The sequence below is a fragment of the Ischnura elegans genome, chromosome 1, assembly GCF_921293095.1.
Source record: "Ischnura elegans chromosome 1, ioIscEleg1.1, whole genome shotgun sequence".
In the NCBI taxonomy this organism is placed as follows: Eukaryota; Metazoa; Arthropoda; class Insecta; order Odonata; family Coenagrionidae; genus Ischnura; species Ischnura elegans.
Genome location: NC_060246.1, coordinates 157,482,702 through 157,501,377, shown reverse-complemented (window position 1 = coordinate 157,501,377; position 18,676 = coordinate 157,482,702). Strand labels below are relative to the sequence as shown.

General features: G+C 43.5%; 1 protein-coding gene across 2 annotated transcripts; it reads left to right on the top strand.

Annotated features, from left to right (window-relative positions):
* The first annotated feature begins 15,286 nt into the window (after positions 1-15,286).
* Positions 15,287-18,475, top strand: LOC124153822 (piggyBac transposable element-derived protein 4-like). Of its 2 annotated transcripts, XM_046527206.1 has the most exons (3): positions 15,287-15,921; positions 16,001-16,090; positions 16,166-18,475. In XM_046527206.1, exon 3 carries the CDS (start codon positions 16,392-16,394, stop codon positions 17,898-17,900), a length of 1,509 nt encoding a protein of 502 aa, XP_046383162.1. In that variant the 5' UTR covers positions 15,287-15,921; positions 16,001-16,090; positions 16,166-16,391; the 3' UTR covers positions 17,901-18,475. The 2 variants fall into 2 exon arrangements, with proteins under 2 accessions (XP_046383162.1, XP_046383153.1); XM_046527197.1 differs by having other exon boundaries at positions 15,287-16,090.
* Positions 18,476-18,676: the final 201 nt, after the last annotated feature.

Sequence of the window (18,676 nt, the reverse complement as noted above, 5' to 3'; positions counted from 1 at the left end):
TAGATCTTTCGCCACGGGGCGAGGAGTGACTCGTCTATCTTCTTGACGTCCTCGCACAGTTTCTGCAGCTCTTCCCTGGGGGTCTGGCAGACACGGAATCTAAAGGGGACCCCCAGGTACCTGTAGCTCTCACCCTCTCGCAGGCTGGTGATGGCCCCACCCTGAATGTTGAATTGGCGGGGCTCCACGGGATGGCTGGTGCGGAAGTCCAGGGACAAGGCCGAACATTTAGCCGGGTTGAACCTGAGGCCGGAGTCGGTAGCAGCTACTCCGACGCGATCCAGGAGCGCTTGCAGGTGTTCGGCGCTCTTCCCCACAAGGACGATGTTGTCAGCATACCCCAGGACGGAGATGGTGGTGCCCAGTACCCGGCTGCCATGGACGTCTGCTTCCTCCTTGGCTGCCGTGATGACATACTTGATCCCAAAATTGAATAATGGCGGGGAGAACGGGCAGCCCTGCTTGACACCGGCACGAATATGGATGTGGCCGTTGTCACCCTCTGTGGTCCGGACAAAGGTGCGGCACTCCTGCATCTCCATCAACGCATCCCTCTCCGCACCGAGAAAACAACTTTGGGTGTTGCAACCAAACGCTGTCCAGTAAGCCCCTTTTGTGGCAATTATTGGACACTGCCAATTACTCAGAAATATTTTGGTAGTGTCTCTAAACGCTTGGCGCGGCCCTTCTCGCTTAGGTTAGTCCATTCGCCTAGAGTAACCCCAAAAGGTGACACGGAACACCTCTAGCCAACCCTGTTCAGCAGTCATCACTAATCCTAGACTTTCGGTATGCTTGAAGCTCTACGGACGTAGTTACCGAATCTCTGTCAGGTGGAACGTAAGAGCAGGGTTTGTGTGTCGCGCACAGTCAACCTCAGTCTCGTTAACTTCAAATTCGTTTCTCGCTGCCGGCGAATCTCGCGTAATAGACTACTATTTTTGTAGTGTAAAACGCTATGAGCGACCCTTCTAGCTTATCCTAGTCGTATCGCCCAGAGTATCTCCAACAGGTAAAACGTAACACGTCTAGTCAACCCTGTTCCGCATAAGTTGAAGGCATTCTGAAGGAATGCAGGTTTCCTCACCTCATCGAACTTTTCAAAGATTAGTGTAGTGTCATCTCTTTAAGTCGCGACGTAACTTGCGATGTGGATCTACTAACGCAAGATTTCACAGGATATTAGAACATGCCTGTAAACATCACGGTAACTGTTAATGTAAATACAGCTGATTTCGGCTTTTTTAACACCAGCTTCAGAGCACGTCGATTCCTCTGCACTGTTTCAGTCATTTGTCATATCTTTAGCTTTAGCCGCTAACCAAAATGCGATCTGATTAACACGTTTTTAACCACAGTTGAGGTCCAGGAAATTGTTTCACATGTTCGTGTATGTCGAGGACTAACCAATTTGCATCTTTGCAGGACCAGAAATTGACAAAGCAGCCTTTCAGCTACTCGATAAAGCTACTCTACAATGATTGCTGATGCCAGGCCAATTTCTAAAAATTCGTAAGGTGTTCAGTGCAACCATCGACTCTGTGCAAGACAAGCCACCTTAGAACAAGAAGTCAAGGAAAGACTGATTCCTAAAAAGTTATGGTTGATAATTGTCGTAGAACTGTCAGATGATCCGATCAATTTAATATTTTCTTATGCGTGAAAGCCACAGTATCATAAAACGCACTCAAGTGGTAACTCTCACAACGAGCAATGCGGGAGGGGCAACAAGCTCCCCTATCATTGTGGATTGGTCAGACAGCACCAACAACGGCAGCATTGTCCATGGGTCTTTAATGCCGATATGGATTTCTGCTGGCGCGGAGTCCATGACACCACTAGCTAATATAAGCACAAGTGCGTTTTGCCTTATATGCTGTTATGCGTTTCATATGGCATTTTTACCCTCCCCCTCTTGTTGAGGTGCACTTTGATGACTATTAATTATGATGTGTTTTTTATAGACTACCTACTACAATCCATATAAGAAAATTAAGGAAAAGGTGTTAAGTGCGAAAGGAAAACTCCTCAATTGCCATTACACCTGGAGAATAAAGAGCATAGAGGCTGTCATAATAAAGAAGAAACTTAGAACACGTGGTGGTCTGTGATTCGAGTGGTAAAATATGTTGAACTGTTTTTTACATCTCCATGCTTACTTATTCAAATTTTTGTGCAATACTTTAATCTGAGGAAAACCTGTCGCTATTTTTCATCATATCTAATGTTAGTCCTTATAAAGAAATCCTTAGTTATTGGAGAGCCACCTTCGCGAGTCGAACTCAATCTTTGGGCAACCTTTATTTATACATAAGAAGTATCATAACCTTTATCCTACGCTACGCCAGCATTGGGGCTATACTCTGGTTAGTATCCACGATTTTGCCCCTATTGTTTCACAGTAATTTGATGCTCAGGAAATAATCTGCATATTATACTAATGCAATTATTGCTAGATTTTGCAAGATGACTAGAAAACAATAATGTAACGTTAACCTCAAGATGGAAGGAGCTTGGTGCCAGACGGTGTGGAATGTTTCGTTCGAAAAAAGTGCTGAATGTTGAATTTGTTGATTACCTTGAAAGTACTATTAAAGAAAATTGTATGATTTTGTCCTTTGTCTTTAGCTTTTCATTAACATTCAAAAAAGCAAAAGAAATGTACTGATTTTGCATACAAATGGACAGTATCATTTCACTTTATCACTACGTATTGATTAAAAGCTGACTGAATTTTTATAAGTGCAATTATTTCATTTGCTAAAATGGATTTTTATGAAAGTTACATTTGAATGTCGCGCTTATTCACAAAAAGCTTTCAATAATTTGTCATGTTGATTAGTTTTAGGTGTTGGTTGTCAGAAGATTCTATCTCGCAACAGTTTAATCTAATCTGCTCAAGTGGTAGTAAACTGCCACAAACCCCAACATTGACAGGCTAATAGAGAGCTTTTTTATCATTTGAAGGTAATTTACTGCACCAGACTACATTACATATTCTCTGAGGCTACTAGTTGGTTTCTATTACCTGTACATATTAACACTACATTAATTCAAAATAACTTTATAATTAGGATCAAAATAGCAATATACATGGCTAATATACACTCATATGTATTGAAATTAATACTTCTCTTAAAATATTTCCATTCTTTAATAAATAAGTAATCCATATATTTTGTCTGTCTTTTCATAGGGTAACACTTCCAAAATTCTTCCTTTGTTTTCCGTCAGAATTTGAGAGAGATGATTTCATTCAATGACAGAAGGCCAAACTTACATAGTTTGCAAAGCCAGTCCCCTTTCCAGCCAATGTGCATTACTAAAGGGCCTACATTCCTCACCATCAACAAGTCATATGCTTTGGTCGCGTGCGAACTTCATTAGCTGAGCAATCCCCTTGAAGCCCTTGGTGTAACTTTCGAAATTGTTCATGCTCTTGACTTGCATTATTCTGTAGAGTGCAAAGTTATGCGGAGGTTTCTTCAACAGGTTGTGTATAGTATAAACACTTCAAAAGATAAACCTCTCCCATATTTTCCTACTCCGTTGAAACTTAATGAAAAGGCTTGAATATATTTCTTTGTATCTAGTCCAAAATATTTCGTTATTTCTTTTAAGTTTGCTTAGGTTTTTTTAGTATGGTGACTGTGATTGTTGACTGATACAAGTTTTGATAGCATGTTGTTTTAACTGATGACAAATATGTTTTCGTTTTCTCATTTTAACTTCACTTCATGTGTTGAATCTCATAGTTTATTCATTGTTCACTGACAAAAAATAAGCTTTATATCTTGCAAGCCAAAAATATATTTTTTGTGAATTTTACGGTAAACGTGTGTTGACTTTTTTTGGAATAGTAGATCAGTACACAGTCTAGTTGAGTATTACACAAGTCTAGCTTCACAGTTTTGTCTACAAGTCCATGCAAATGACTTCTTATTTTGTTGTTTAGTCTATTTTCCAGTAAGTGCTGCAAAATTTCATCTTCCTTTGTATGTCATATTTTATTTTCTAGTTATGATTCTCTATTTGATCATTTAAAAACTTTCTAAGAGTTCAATGTAAACTTCAACTTTCCTTGTGATCATCGTAGTTGCTTTCCAACAATTCTTACGTGGAAAAGTTTCAAAAAACATATGAGCAGTCATGAATGTAGCACAACGCTCGAACAACCTCCTTTCGAAAATATTAATTTCGATGAGTTAACAGTTGATCAAATTACTATTGACAGTTCTAGTCCTTATTTCTGACTTCAAAAATTATTTTTTTGATATTTCTCAGTATGGAAATATCACCGAATCTCAAATTTTTGGAACATCATTACTTTCTGATGACGCTGCTGAAATTCTATTTTGCAATTGTTTGTTGTTTTCAAGCAAAGTTTTTCCTAACTCAGATTTAACCAGATCTCATGTTCAGGAAGTTTTTAATGTCGTCTTAACATTCATTGTCGTCATGAAACATTCATTACTTCAAATATTAGTATAGTCAAATATTATTTCTAGCCATGTTTTCTACCGGTGATTAGCAAAATGTGATTGAAGGTACATCAAAGTTGACAATGCACCATTTGTGGACATGATATCAGAGTACCTTCAATTTGAGGCTTTGAGGGAGAGGAGTTTTTCATTGACTCAAGAACATTAACCTGTGGAATGACCCACGTATGTGGGGTTTGCAGAAGTGTCAAAGTCCAGTTCAAACCTTTAAGGACAGTTTTAAAATCTTTTTAGAAATTCCAGAAGTGATGTCTTCTGTGAAAGACCATATGAAATATTATAATTCAGTTAATAAACATGACGTACTTAAAATTTGTTAAAAGCACTTTAAAAAATTAGTACCATTAGAATGTTAGCCAATGAAATGCTCCATTTTGTATTGCCCTTTTAGTGCCTGAAGACGACCCATCTTGGGAACTTTTCTTCATGTTACGTGATATTGTTGAAATCCTGGGCTGAACATCAATTCATGTTGAGACAATCGATCGATTACATAAACTTATTGTTCAACATTATCCTCTATACATTAGGTTATTTGGTAGTACCCTAAAACCCATGTCTCACTTGATGCTTCATTACTGCCGAGCTCTAAGGCAGTGTGGACCACTGATCCATACGTGGTGTATGCGCTTTTGAAGTTGTTAAACGATATGCTACCGTTATTTCTAATCGTGTTGACTAATCGTGTCAAATTTCCATTTGTATTAAGACTCAGTTAAGTTAGGCGGTAACGCTCTCTGTCTCAAAAAGGATTTCATGGAAGGATAACAGTAATTCAAACGGTAATTTCATTCAAGTATCTAACATGCATTGTTTTCCTGTAGTTAGTTAGTTAGTTAGTTAGAGTAGGTTGCCAAATTCTTTCCAAGGTTTGGGTAGAGCCCACCTCCTCAAACGGTACCAAATTTAAAGACAATTATTGTATTGTACTGGGTGCCATTGAGTTAGGATCTCCCAATTTTGTGAATGTAAAATTTGTTGTAATCAATACTTCTAATGAGGTCAGCCTTTAATAGTCTCCACTTACTACATTAATACTGGATTATCATTTATTATCATCTTACTACATTATTACTCGCTATTTTGTTGATTTAACTGAAAATTTCTCCTGCATTGAATTTTAAACGATAAGCTGACCATTTCCTCGAATTTTCTCTCAACTTGAGAATGTACAGAATATTGTTGCATGTACCAAAGGTGTGCAATAAATCAACTTAATGAGAAAAAGGGACCAGTTATTGTCTACCTCATATTTAGGGAGATAATTCAATCCAAATACCAGCCTGTACGTCAAGTTCTACACCAACTACAAGTGGGTTAAAACAAGACAAAGTAGTAAAAGAATTTCACCAATTTATTTAAAACTTTATAAACAGGTTAATGAAACAATTTACTAACGTCAATCAAATGACAGTGCCTACTCTTCTCTAGTCAAGGGACTGTTTCATTGACTCTCTTAAGGGGATGATGGATGCTGTAGACCGTTTTGCCCAGGTGGAACCTCATCGTCCCATCCGAGCGCCATGTTGACCGCTCTGGGAATCGGTGAGCCGAACACGCTCTCGTGTTACTACGCTCATCGTGAACCTTAGTCCGTCACTTGGTAATGGGAGGGCTGAGCCAGGCCCCTGGTTTTACAGATTAAGTCTGATCCAAATGGCCTACTTGGAACCAGCTCGTGGTGATAGTCGGGGTAGGGCATAAGCCCGAACTGATACCAGATGAGGCCTAGGCCCTTCGGCTTTGCCAGGTCGTGGTGTGCCGGAATTGCAGGGCCGAAAAAGAAAGGAATGCCGGCGTCCCCGTCTCGAACGACGGGGCTGCTCCCCCAGGGAATCTGCCAGAAGTAGCCCGAGAAACTCCTGTCCCTATCCTGAACTGACCATGCCAACACTGTGACAGATCTTGAGGACTATCAATGATGGAATTAGGCATTTGAATTAGCATTTCAATAAGCATCTGAAAGAGGTGCTCCCCGAGTGGTCACTCGATAGGATAGAGAGCAAATGGAAGCGCTCCGAATACCAGGCGCTGCTTGGCTCACTGAAATGCGAGACTCCAGATATCGGTCCTCATATTTCTCTTCCGTTGACTGCCGATCAAGAGTCGTTGCCCAATTCAGTACGGACCTATTGGAGAACTGACACTTTCTCGTGAAAACCGCACAACGGCGCTAGGTTGGCGAACATCTGCCAACTCGCTCTTGAGGGGAAGCAGGTGAACGAAGAGATCCTGGAGTGGGTCTACGCCTGTTTACCCCGGTCTTAAAGAGGCAGGTCTAAGCGATTCAAATATACGAAATCTACACCGATTGGCAATGGAAAGAGACGCAAGCGTAGTGAGTATGAACTATCTAGGGACTAAGTCGGGCGAAGCTCGTGTAGATATGGAACCGGCACTCTCGGAGTACATCAGTAGAGTGAGGAAAGCTCCACTGAGGCCCAAACAAAGGCTTCAGATGCTCAGGTCCTATGTCATCCCTAAGCTGATCAACCGATTAGTCCTGGGGTGAGTGACCGTTACTAAGCTGGTTTCAATGAATAGGCTGCTCAGGGCCGAGGCACGCCTATTTCTGCACTTGCCCCATGACGAGACGGTGGGCTTCTTCCATGCTCACATTCGGGACGGTGGCCTGGGTATACTGAATCATGACACTATGGTACCTATCTGGAAGGTTTGCCTTGGCCGTCTCGCGCAGAGCCCTTATGAGGTAACACGGGCTGCTTTGAGTCGCCATATGTTCAGAGGCGGCTCTCGTGGGCACGCCAAAACTTTGACCACCGAAGGATGGAGACAAATCGGGGAGAGGCGGCAAGAAAGCATTTCTCTGGAATTCTGTATAGATCTGCAGACCTTCGGGAGTATGCCCGAAGCCAGTTCTCCTCCAATTGGGTGACGCGCGCCGGTGGTATTCCCAATAGCGACTTTGTCAGTTCCAGGAGATTCGCAGCAATGCTCTGCCGACGCGACGTGGAAACGCACCACGAGGGGACGACGGGAAAAGGGTGACGTGCTCCATTGCCAGGCCGGATGATCCATCGTGCAATCTGCCGGCCACGTAGTGCAGGGTTACCTTCGCACCCATGGCCTACGAATCCGTCGGCATGACGCCATCTGTGATTTTCTTTCGAGCAGATGAATGATAAGGGCCATACTGTGGAAAGAGAGAGAGTTTACCCAACAAACGATAGCAACCGTAAACCGGATCTAATAGCAATGATCTTGTACGAGTGATCGATGTGCAAGTCGTTTCGGCTAGGGAGCCCTTGCATGCCCAGCATAAGAAGAAGCTCGACTACTACGCGCGCCATGAGACCCTTAACTCGCGGATTGCGGAGCGGTAGGAGGTAGCCAGCTATGCAATTAGCCACTCGAGGGGAGTGTGTTCTGGGGAATAGGCGGATAGTCTGCGGAAACTTGTATTGTCCAAAGGGACCTTGAATCAAACCACAATACGCTGTCTACGTGGAAGTTGGATGTGTTTCTGGGCATGGGGTCGAATGATAGCCCGAACGCGCGGGCCCGATGTAAGGGAGGGTATTGAGTAAGCTGATGGCAATGCATGGCTATGCATTGTATTTGTCTGCGGCAGTCCATATCCGCAAAATCTGGTTTGGTTGGTTGTGCTTGTAACGACTTGTCAAGACCTAGAAAAACTGACTATGACCCTCTATCAATATCCTTGGTTTCACCCAAACTCCATCACAAAAGGTAGTTGAAATTATGGATCCGGTCGCCTTTGACTAATCGCAATGACCCAATACAGGCATTATGATGAAGTTCCATTTAGTCATATAATTCTGATTGTCCCTAAGCAACAACTGCATCAATTTTTCTCCCGCAGGAACCACTTCGATGGGAGCATCTTAACTGGTGTGAATGGAATTAACTGTCGATTTCACTAAAAATTTCAGTTAGCCCCATACCAACTTTAGTATTTGGTCGTGATGGCCAAACGTTAAACTGCACCACCTGAACATTTTTCTCCGTGCGGCAGGGCATGTCCATGGCGGTGAGGGTACGCCGGAGAAGTTCGTGGGGAATGCATCCAAAGGCGTTACTCAGGTCCAACCAGGCAATGTTCAGGGAACCCAGTCGTCTTCGTATCTCGTCAACCGCCGTCTGCAGGACGAAGTTGTGCTCGTGGCACCCCTCGAACTCCCGGAAACCCTTCTGCACGCCGCTCAGTCTCCTCCCTCCGGTGGCCCAGGCCAGGACACAGTCGGCCACGATGGCGGCGCACATTTTAGCGATGGCGTTTCCAAGGGCGAGCGGCCTCCATTTCTTCAGGTCGCTCCGGTCCCCCTTCTTGTGGATGAGGACCGTCCGGGAGATCTTCCATGGGTCAGGGGTGCGAGCTCCCTGCAGACAGCTATCAAAGACACCGGTAAAGATAAGTCTTTCCCACACAGCACACGCAAAAACTTATACATATTCTACCGTATATTTATCTGAAATAGGAGACAGTAGCAATAGTGAATATATTTTGCAAGCGTCTACTGTATACTGAGCCCTTCTGTATTCATGGCAAATATATTTATTGAAAAGTATATTCCTTACCATTTCTAATCAGTGTCATATTGTATTACCCTATGGGGATGAAAATATTTAATCAATATATGAACAATCAAAAAGAAGGCTGTGATTAGAATATATGAATATAACTAAATTTCATGCAATGCAGATAATCACAAACATTTCAACACGCATATAAATATTACATGCACGAAATGAAACTACGTCCACAACTGCAATGAACACCGCTATTGAGGTCGTAATGGAAATATAAAACAAAGCGGAAATAGTTTTCGTTACCTGCATCCGCCGCGTAAATTTATCACGGAAACGTTTCTGTAGATTGGCAGCCTCCTTTGGGTTGTAAGGAAGCACCCGGTCCCTATTTTCTCTGGAGGGCCTTAGCATTCCTCGAAGCAGGTTTCGGAGCGTTGCGGGAAGCAGTGCTCTTCTCGCCGATGGCGGCCGTGATGTCCACCACCAACGCCTCTAAGACCTCCCAAGGCTGGTCTCGTGTGGCGGCCAATCTCTCCAGCCACGCCCTCTCATGATCGGAGGGCGGGCTCTGCTGCACTTCTTTTTCCTCGATGGCCGCCGGGCCCTGGGGGTCTGCATCCGCCTCCTGTGGCTGGTGATCTCCCACATCCTCTTGTCACGCTCCTTAACCGGCTCCGAGTGCGCTGGAGTTTCACCCAGTGAGGCCGGGACGTCAGTCGACTCAGAAGGAATTCGGGGGACTGGGTCTGGGGGACGTCGGTTTGTCTTATGAAGATTCGTACGCCCACATTTACACAGCCACGTGAAGTCACACGTGTCACAAGCGTAATGGAATATGACTGTGACGGGGTCCTGGATGGGCTTGGACGAAGGCATCGGTGGCAGAATGGTTTTCGGCACACGATCTACTTATCGGAGAACGTGCACTAACTGACGGCTTACAGTCCATCAATTCCGTGAACGGACTGGTGGGGCCTGCTGAGAGTTTTTTTAATGGTTGTCCATGCCGCGGCCTTGAAGGAGACGTCAACGCCACCCGTTATGCACTACAGATTATCTGGAACGGCAAACGAAATCACATGTTGTCGTCCCGTCGGACATCACAGGATTGAGGTCATACTGAGGGCGGTCATCGCCGGCGGTGGACTCTGGTGCTGCTGTTAGCGGTTCAGTGGGTGAAGCAGGATGAGATGGAGGAGAGGAAGGAACTGTGTCATACTGAAGGATCCACCAGCTCTGGGCAAAGAGGGGGTAGGAGTCAAGGGACTGGAGGGCGGGGCAGTTGTTCTGCAGGGTTTTAGCAGCGCGGGAAGGTCGGGCTTAAAGGTCAGAGTGCCTCTCCTTGTCCACAATGATACTCAAACGGAGGAGGATACGACCGGAGATATTTGGGTTCTAAAACCGATAGCACCAGAACCCAGACCTCTCCCGAACACGACGGACGAGGAACACCTTAACGCCTCTTCCAGTCTGCATCCTTGATCTTTAGGATGCAGACTGGATAATGAAATTCGCCCGGTAAGTCAAAATTTCAGTTCTACTTCGAGAATGTCCACTATTTATTGTGTACCATAAGTGATTCTAGGTAATCAGTGCTCTACTCACGTGAAAGTGACGAAGTTAGCGGTGTACCCAATGAGGCAAACGCTAGTTATAGTAGCACGGAAGGTAATAATGCCAGAGTAAGTGATAGTGTAAGGGCAACGGGCCAACCTAATGATACCAATGCGCCCCTACATGCATGCGGAACGCGTTCAGCCCCACTAACACCTTATGTACCCGCAAATCCACCTCCCATCAACAGAGACGGAGCCCCGGCGTGGGCGCGGAAGGACCACACACGCAGGAGGAAAGGACGTGAAACGTCGACGCCACAACGCCATCTTGGAAATTCTGCGGGCGGCACTTCCATCATCTTGGCGGGTGCGGTTGGACCGGAGGGTGCCAGGAGACGAGTCTTCTGCGGCCGGATGTCGTAGCGTGGGACGAGGGACCGGACAGGGAGGTGATCGTTGTGGACGTCGTCGTGCCGTTCGACAACCGGAGTGCCGCCCTTGCCGCCGCTCGTGATAAGATCGAAAAGTACGACGCCCTGGTTGAGCGAATGCGCGTTCGGTCGGAGTATCGGGTGCCGAACCACCTAGAGGCGTTAGTGGTGGGAGCTCTGGGTTCGTGGGCACCCGGAAATGACGCACTCCTGACAAGCTTGGGAGTGCCCAAGGACCGCATGCGCAGTGTTCCGCGTAAGATGATCACAGCGGCTATTAAATGGTCGCGTGACATGTACGTCGAGCCCATGACCGGAGTGCGGCAGTACGACGCGAGAGCGGCTTCACCATATCGGCGCGGAGCCAAAGTCGACGGCGGCGGAGATGACGAAGAGCCTCGGGCGGCATGCCTGGAATGAGGCCTCGACTTCTTCCTTGTTTCATTGAAAATTTTCACGGAGTCGCGAAAAATAGACGTAGTCCGGAGACAGAGAGACGATCGCGAAAAAATTCACCGGAAACTCATTCACTCTCGCGACGCGACACCGGGTCGGGTGTGAGGTGAATGAATACACGATTGTTTTTTTTCACTTATTGTGCAGAGTGACCGGGAGAAAAATGGATGACCAAGTGGGCACTCGTAAAAGGGGAAAGAAAAGAGAAAAACTCCGTAAGAGGGAATGTAATCACGAATGATAGAATGAAAATAATGAGACTGATGCACGAGATCCGAAAATACGCAACAAAAACATGACGAAAAGGCAAGAGCACCCGGGCTACAAAAAAGTACATTCAAGTAAATGCAGTGCACTGATCCAAGCGCACAGCCGCGGACAAATTTTCCGGCTCATCCGCCTTCTGGCTAGGAGCGGAGTGTAGAGTGCGGACGTGTTTTCGAAGAGCTCCCGAGACCCCGACGACGCTGCCAGTCCCCGGCTCATCCCTGCCCTCCTGCGCGGCGGCGAGACTGCGTCTATCCTCGGACTTCGTGCGTCTGCCAAAGCCCGGAATTTGCAAACCGCGGTTGTGCCCAAACCGCGGGGAGTAGATTTCGGCCACTGTGGTCGCGTGTTTGTGTGTGTGCCAGCCCCCCCTACCCGATTTTGGTGCCGATTTCTCGCGAATTGCGGATTTTAGAAAAACGCGCCAAAATTCGGGGGGGCCGCTTTTCTCGGGTGTGTGTGCCGGCACACCCGAGAAATTTTGGGAGGGAGTAGCAGACAGTAATTGGTGCTACTGGCCGTGAGTTTTACTCGGCACGACCCCGGTGGCGCCCGCCAGTGGCGCCGGAAGTTGGCGCGGTTTTTCGCGAAAAGGTTGAGTTGTGTGTGAGTTCGTGTGTTGTGTTTTTGTGTGTGTGTTTGTGTAAGTGTAAGCAACAGCCCGAGTAACTTTGGTGCACCTAGCGTGCACCGTTCGGCTGCTGCTAAGCACGTGGTACCCCGCCACGTCGGACTTCTCCGCGTCCGACAAAGCCCGGAACTTGCAAACCAAGGCTGTGCCCAAACCGCGGAGAGTAGATTCCGGCCACTTTGGCTAAGTGATAGTGTGTGCCAGTCCCCCCTGCCCGATTTTGGTGCTAATTCCTCACATATAGTGGATGTTATGAATAGGCGCCAAAATTCGGGGGGGGGCGATTTTCTCAGGTGTGTGTGCCGGCACACCCGAGAAATTTTAGGAGGGAGTAAGGAATAGTGATTTGTGCCACTGGCCGCGAGTTCGGCTGGTCACGACTCCGGTGGCGCCCGCCAGTGGCGCCTGAAGTTGGCGCAGTTTTTAGTGAAAATGTTGAGTTGTGCGTTTATTGTGTTCTGGTGTGTTTGTATGTATAAGTGTTAGAAACAGCCCGAGCAACTTTGGTGCACCTAGCGTGCACCGTTCGGTTAGCACGTGAGCGACACTCCACCCTTTGTAGTTGGAGACTTGGTGCTGATCAGTAATGAATTCAACAGTCCAACTAAAAGGCCTCCCACTCGAGTTTTTCAACTCCACGAGGGAAAAAATGGCCTGACCCGAATAGCTACATTATGAACAGCTACAACGTAGATACAGAGACCTATTGTTAAACTTGTACATATCCTTACAGAAGAAAATTATTAATAATTTATTTTATTTTTGTAATTTTCGTTCCTTGTAATATACGTACCCATGTTTTGAGTTATTATTTATAATAAGTTTTATTTCTATTTCGTTGGGTGTATTGCTTGACTTGTGTTAAGTTCAAAGAACAAGGGGGCAGTTTGTTCTGGATTATTTGAAATTTAGCGGGTAGTTATCGGTGGGTTGGCGTGGTAAGACCTAGTGACTTCGCTTTTGTAAGGTTTCTAAATAAAGTTTTTCCTTTGATTGATTTTTATTAATTAATTATAAAACCAACTGTTAAAAGCCGACCATGTGGTCGAGTGGTAACATAAAACACAAAAATACTGGTAAAGCTATGAATTGGTATGACATTAAAAGAGCTTGGTTCTTTTTTTGGAGAGCCTTCAGGGACAAATCTCTTCCTCTAAAATCATTGTGGACAATAAAGTGGTTTTTTGCCTCTGTGCATAGACGGGATGACTGGTGGCCATTTTCAAGAATTTTTTGCTCTATTTGATTTCATATAAAATTGTAGCGGGACATCATAGCCGCGTCGGCGCCAGCCGTCTCGCCGTCTAAGGGCGTTTATGATGAACTGTAGCGAGGGACAACTGTTTCATCGCAAACGGCCGACCCACCGTCTGGAGTATGACTGGCGCCTACAATAAGGGTATATAAATGCAGCGAATCCCTTGGTAGGCCTCCACTCGATCAGGGCCTTAGAGTAAACCGGATCGGTTCGCCTGTCAGATTGACAAAAGTCGGGCGTTCGAATCCCAAGGCCTTCAAGTATCAGAAATAATAGGGGAAAAAAAGCTTTTTTATGTGGTCAGAAGTGAAGGAAAAAAATCTGTGACACACGTGCTTGTATTATGTGGAATTGATTCAATAAATATTACATATTTTGTATCAAAATATTACATATTTTGATACGAACAAAACTTTTAAGACAACTAACAATGAGTGCAACATGGGTATATATACAACTGACTGACTGATTGCATGACAAGAAAATGTCACTTGAAATGGCTACGAAAGAGCAGAGTACTCCAGTTCGTACGCGACAGTTGTATCAATGCGAAAAACCGAATGCATATTATGTTTAACTATGTCACTTGATCGAGATATTCGCGGACCATGCCAACAAGACAATACTACCAGACAATCGAAGGCACAAATGCGATTGCCAAGGTTAAGTATTAATTTGTTTACCCAAGATACACTGCTCTCAGACCTGCGTCGAACTTGAATTTGAATCGGAGATTAAGGGTAAGTATCTCAATCATAAAATGGTAATTATTACATATTATCAACACTCTTAATCACTTCAATAAGGGTATTGAACATTATTAATGAACATTTATTAATATTTTCATGTGTTAAGTGCGTGCTAGTTTCTTAAAAATATATAGATCATATTTTTAGACTTAAGTTGTGTATGAAAGCATTAATTATGCAAAAAAATTTACACCCCAGTCAACTCAATCAGCTTACTTACTGTATTCAGTAGTATTTAAGGCATTGACAAAAAGGTTATTAAGTGCCTGCTAACTAATAAATTTCACATTCCCTCGAGTATTATAGTATTGAAAGAGAACTTGGATTGCTTTATCGTGATTTATCAGCCTTTTCTTTAATTCTTGGATTTCGAAACGTCGGATTTTGGCTGGATTAATTTTGGATTGACTGACAACCCCGGACTTTTGATTTAACGGTTTTGGTTTCCAATTGGACATGTTGCAATGGATCAACGCCCTGGAGCGCCCCTCGTAACAGCTGAGAGGAGCAGAATAATTGGTATGATAGAAGCTGAAATTCCAGTTGCCCAGGTGGCCGATTCGCTCACGTCGTCCCAGATGCACCGATGAGAATCAGGACGCCGAATTTTGACAATCGGTGTTGGAAAATTCGTTGACTGTCAGTGGAAATTCATCAATTGTACAGCGGCTAAATATTCTGTGCAGTTACCACGCGGCGCGCCGACGGCTTCTAGACAATGGTGTCCGGCATTAAAAACCGGAGCTGTCAGATAATCAGAGGTCTGCGCGGCTTCAATTTGCAAATTCCTACGCTAACCTTGACGAGGATTACTGGAATCTGAGTTTTTTCTCGGGAAGAAACTTTCGAAAGTAGTGCAATTGGCCAAATTGAACTTTGGAGATAGCGTGGTATCTTGGTATATTTAGATGTATTAACCCTTTGACTACCAACGGGACATATATGTCCCACAAAGGAGTATTGAGATACCAATGGGGCAAAAGCTTTGGAAAAACCCATATGTTTTTGTCCCAATGGTTGTTTTGGTACCAATTGTTATTTAGGTTGAATTTCCGGCAACAGGTAGCAGCATCTACCTTACTTTAGTGAAATACCTTTTGGTCGTCACCCGTTAGCTCTCCAGTGAACTTACGCTCGTACTGAATATTCTTTATTTTGTAAAGTTATACTTCTCATTTTTATAGTATGCACATATCATAATCATTTGACAGCATTCATTTTACGTGAAGAATTATCAATTTCGCATCCACTGAAATTAGAGTGGCATTTATGAATATATTTTACTGTACAACATGTCATTATGGGAACTCTACATGTCAGTGTGCATCTGTATCTTCTAATCGAGTACCAGTGTGCAACTATATCTTCCTTCCCGACTCCTCTATCCATTTGGTAAGTAAGCTTTCGCTAATATTTGCTGATGTAGTACCTAACCTATGGATAAATTTTCTGTTTTGATTCATGTATTTTCTCTGCACCAGGTTTTACCAGCTAAAGGATCGTGTGGACATCACAAAACGTATTCTTCTCCTGTGATTTCAGCCCATGTTCATTTCATGGTAAATGAAAACCTTATATGATTTATATTGTTTTTATCATCATGAATGTTTTTTTACACAAATTTTAACTCTCTTTCAGATCATTGAATGCTATCCAGTGTTTTTCCTTTGTTGCCCTTTTGACCTATGTCAAAAGTTCAGTGTATGCAGTTCATCTCAACCCGCAAGAGTAAGTAAAGAAGAATATATTGTAATAATTTCACAATATCTAATTTTATAATCAACAGAATTTTTTTATTTTTAGACGTGAAAAATGAGCAATAAAAGGAAATATTCTGAAGCAGAGCTTTGCCAAATACTGGATGAATCTGAAGAAGAATATTTTTCGGACGACTCATCAGATGGGGAATATCAGCCCGAACATGAAAGTAGTACAGAGAGTGATAGTGACTGCTCTGGAGTGAGTCAGGATGCTGAGGACAGTTCGTTAGAAGCTCATGGTGTCAATCTCCTGCACGGGGTGAGTGGCGATGAGGTTCCTTATCCGGCTTCATCTAAAAAAAAAGGTTTCTAGTGAAATATGCTGGTCTCCACCGAAGGTATTATTTATTCCTAGACACACTGTGACATTACATCGTAGAACAGCCTCATTATGCAACTTGGATATGTCATCTGACGAAATGGCATACTTTCTAAAAGTGTTTCCTCGAAGTTTGATCATTTTTATCAGCCAGTGTACTAACAAACGTTTGGATATATTACGCAAGAAGAAAAATTTGGTCAATCTCTGTGAAACTGATCCAGGGGAGATATTGTTAGTTCTTGGATGCATGCTCGTGATGAGCTACAATAAAGTTCCAAGCATTTCGGACTATTGGTCGCATAATCCTTCCTTGGGAAATGAGGCAATCAAAGGAGCCATTTCACGAAACAGGTTTCAACTGCTTATATCAAAGCTCTACTTCACAGATCCTGAGCAACCTGCCAGCTCCTCAAAGACATACTATATTGATGAGGTAATATCTTGCCTAAAACATACATTTTCCAAGGCTAGAGATGAAAGCCCCTACCAGAGCATTGACGAATCTATGACGAAATTCAAGGGCAGGTCAGCTCTAAAGCAATATCTTCCCCTCAAGCCTATAAAACGAGGAATAAAAATTTGGGAGCGCTGTGATGCAATGACTGGATATGCATATGATTTGAATGTATACTCTGGCAAGGAATTGGGACAAGACCTACCGGAGAGTTCCACTCTGGGGGAAAGAGTTGTCTTATCTCTAACAAAAACAATCAGAAATCCAGATGTTACTCTTGTTTTTGATAGGTTTTTCACGAGCGTGCATCTACTAAATAGTATTCAATATCCAGCAGTAGGTACTGCTATTAGTACAAGAAAAAATATGCCGAAATTTCAAGGGAAATTGAAAAGAGGGGAATTCGAATTTCTTGCAAATCACCAACGAACAATGGCAGCCCGGTGGCAGGATAGCAAAGAAGTAACTGTTCTCAGTAATTGCCATGATGCAACAGTGAATACAGCAAACCGAAAGCAAAAGGATGGAAGAAAAGTAAAGGTAGACTGTCCAGAATTAATTTGCTTCTATAATAAATACATGGGAGGAGTAGATCTTTCAGACCAGAAGGTGGGCGTGTATGACTTCGATAGGCGATCTAATAAGTGGTGGAAAAAAGTATTTTATAAGGTACTTATGTTAGCAGTGGTAAATTCATGGATTTTGTATATGGACACAACCAAAAAGGATGTAAGGCTATTGCAGTTCATCGTGCCTTTGGCAGAAAAAATGATGGCAATGGGTAAGGAACAAAGCAAAGTAAAACGGAAGCGATGCAGAGGCAGACCATCAAAAATAGCAAAGCTTATGCTGAACGTCGGTGACCACCTTCCCGTTGAGGGAAATACAAGGAGACGGTGCATGAGATGTGCACAGAACAAAGTAGAAAAGAGAACAAAAACTCTGTGCACAATGTGTCAAGTGCCACTCTGTAGACAATGTTTCACTTCCTATCACACATAGCAATTGTATTCCCGGTTTACTCTGTCTTTTGAAACTTATAAATGTAATTCCCTTTTCAGTGACTACAATATAATTAGAACTGACATTGTCTGCTGAAACTATTGAGCATTTTTGGATATAATGAATATTTGTTTTATGTGTACCAGTATAATTACTTTCAATCATTTCCTCTTATTTGTAACAAAATTGTTATGTTGATATTTGAAAGAGATTTGTGGGAGTATCTTTCAGCTTTGAGTATCAATCTACAAAAAAAACATCAAGATGTATAGCTAATAAATACTTTGAAAACATCATGGTGTTTTTGCTTTTAGAATGGATTGTTACGGGAATATACAGCCAAAAATCTAACGACCATTGGGACGCATGCATCCCACCCTCTAAGACCAGTGGGACACATATGTCCCACCCTGTAAGACCAGTGGGACACATATGTCCCACGCCGTAATACCAGTGGGACACATATGTCCCACCCCTCCATCTCCGCCCCCCCTGATCAAAAGTTCATAATATTGAATGAATATCTTCATTGGAGTAAACAAATCGAAAATATAATGAAAAAGAGCAAGAAATATAAAGGAAAAAAAAAGGTAGTCAAAGGGTTAAATTATTTATTATCATAATCACTCTTGTTTAAGAATAAAATTTTAAGAAATGATTCTATTGTTTTCGAAAAAGGAAAAACGCAAATCACATTTTAAAAACAAAAAACTCCGGCCGTATCACCCTCCGTTTTTAGGGTGATATTTCGGCCGCGGGCCCAGGGCCTTTAGTTC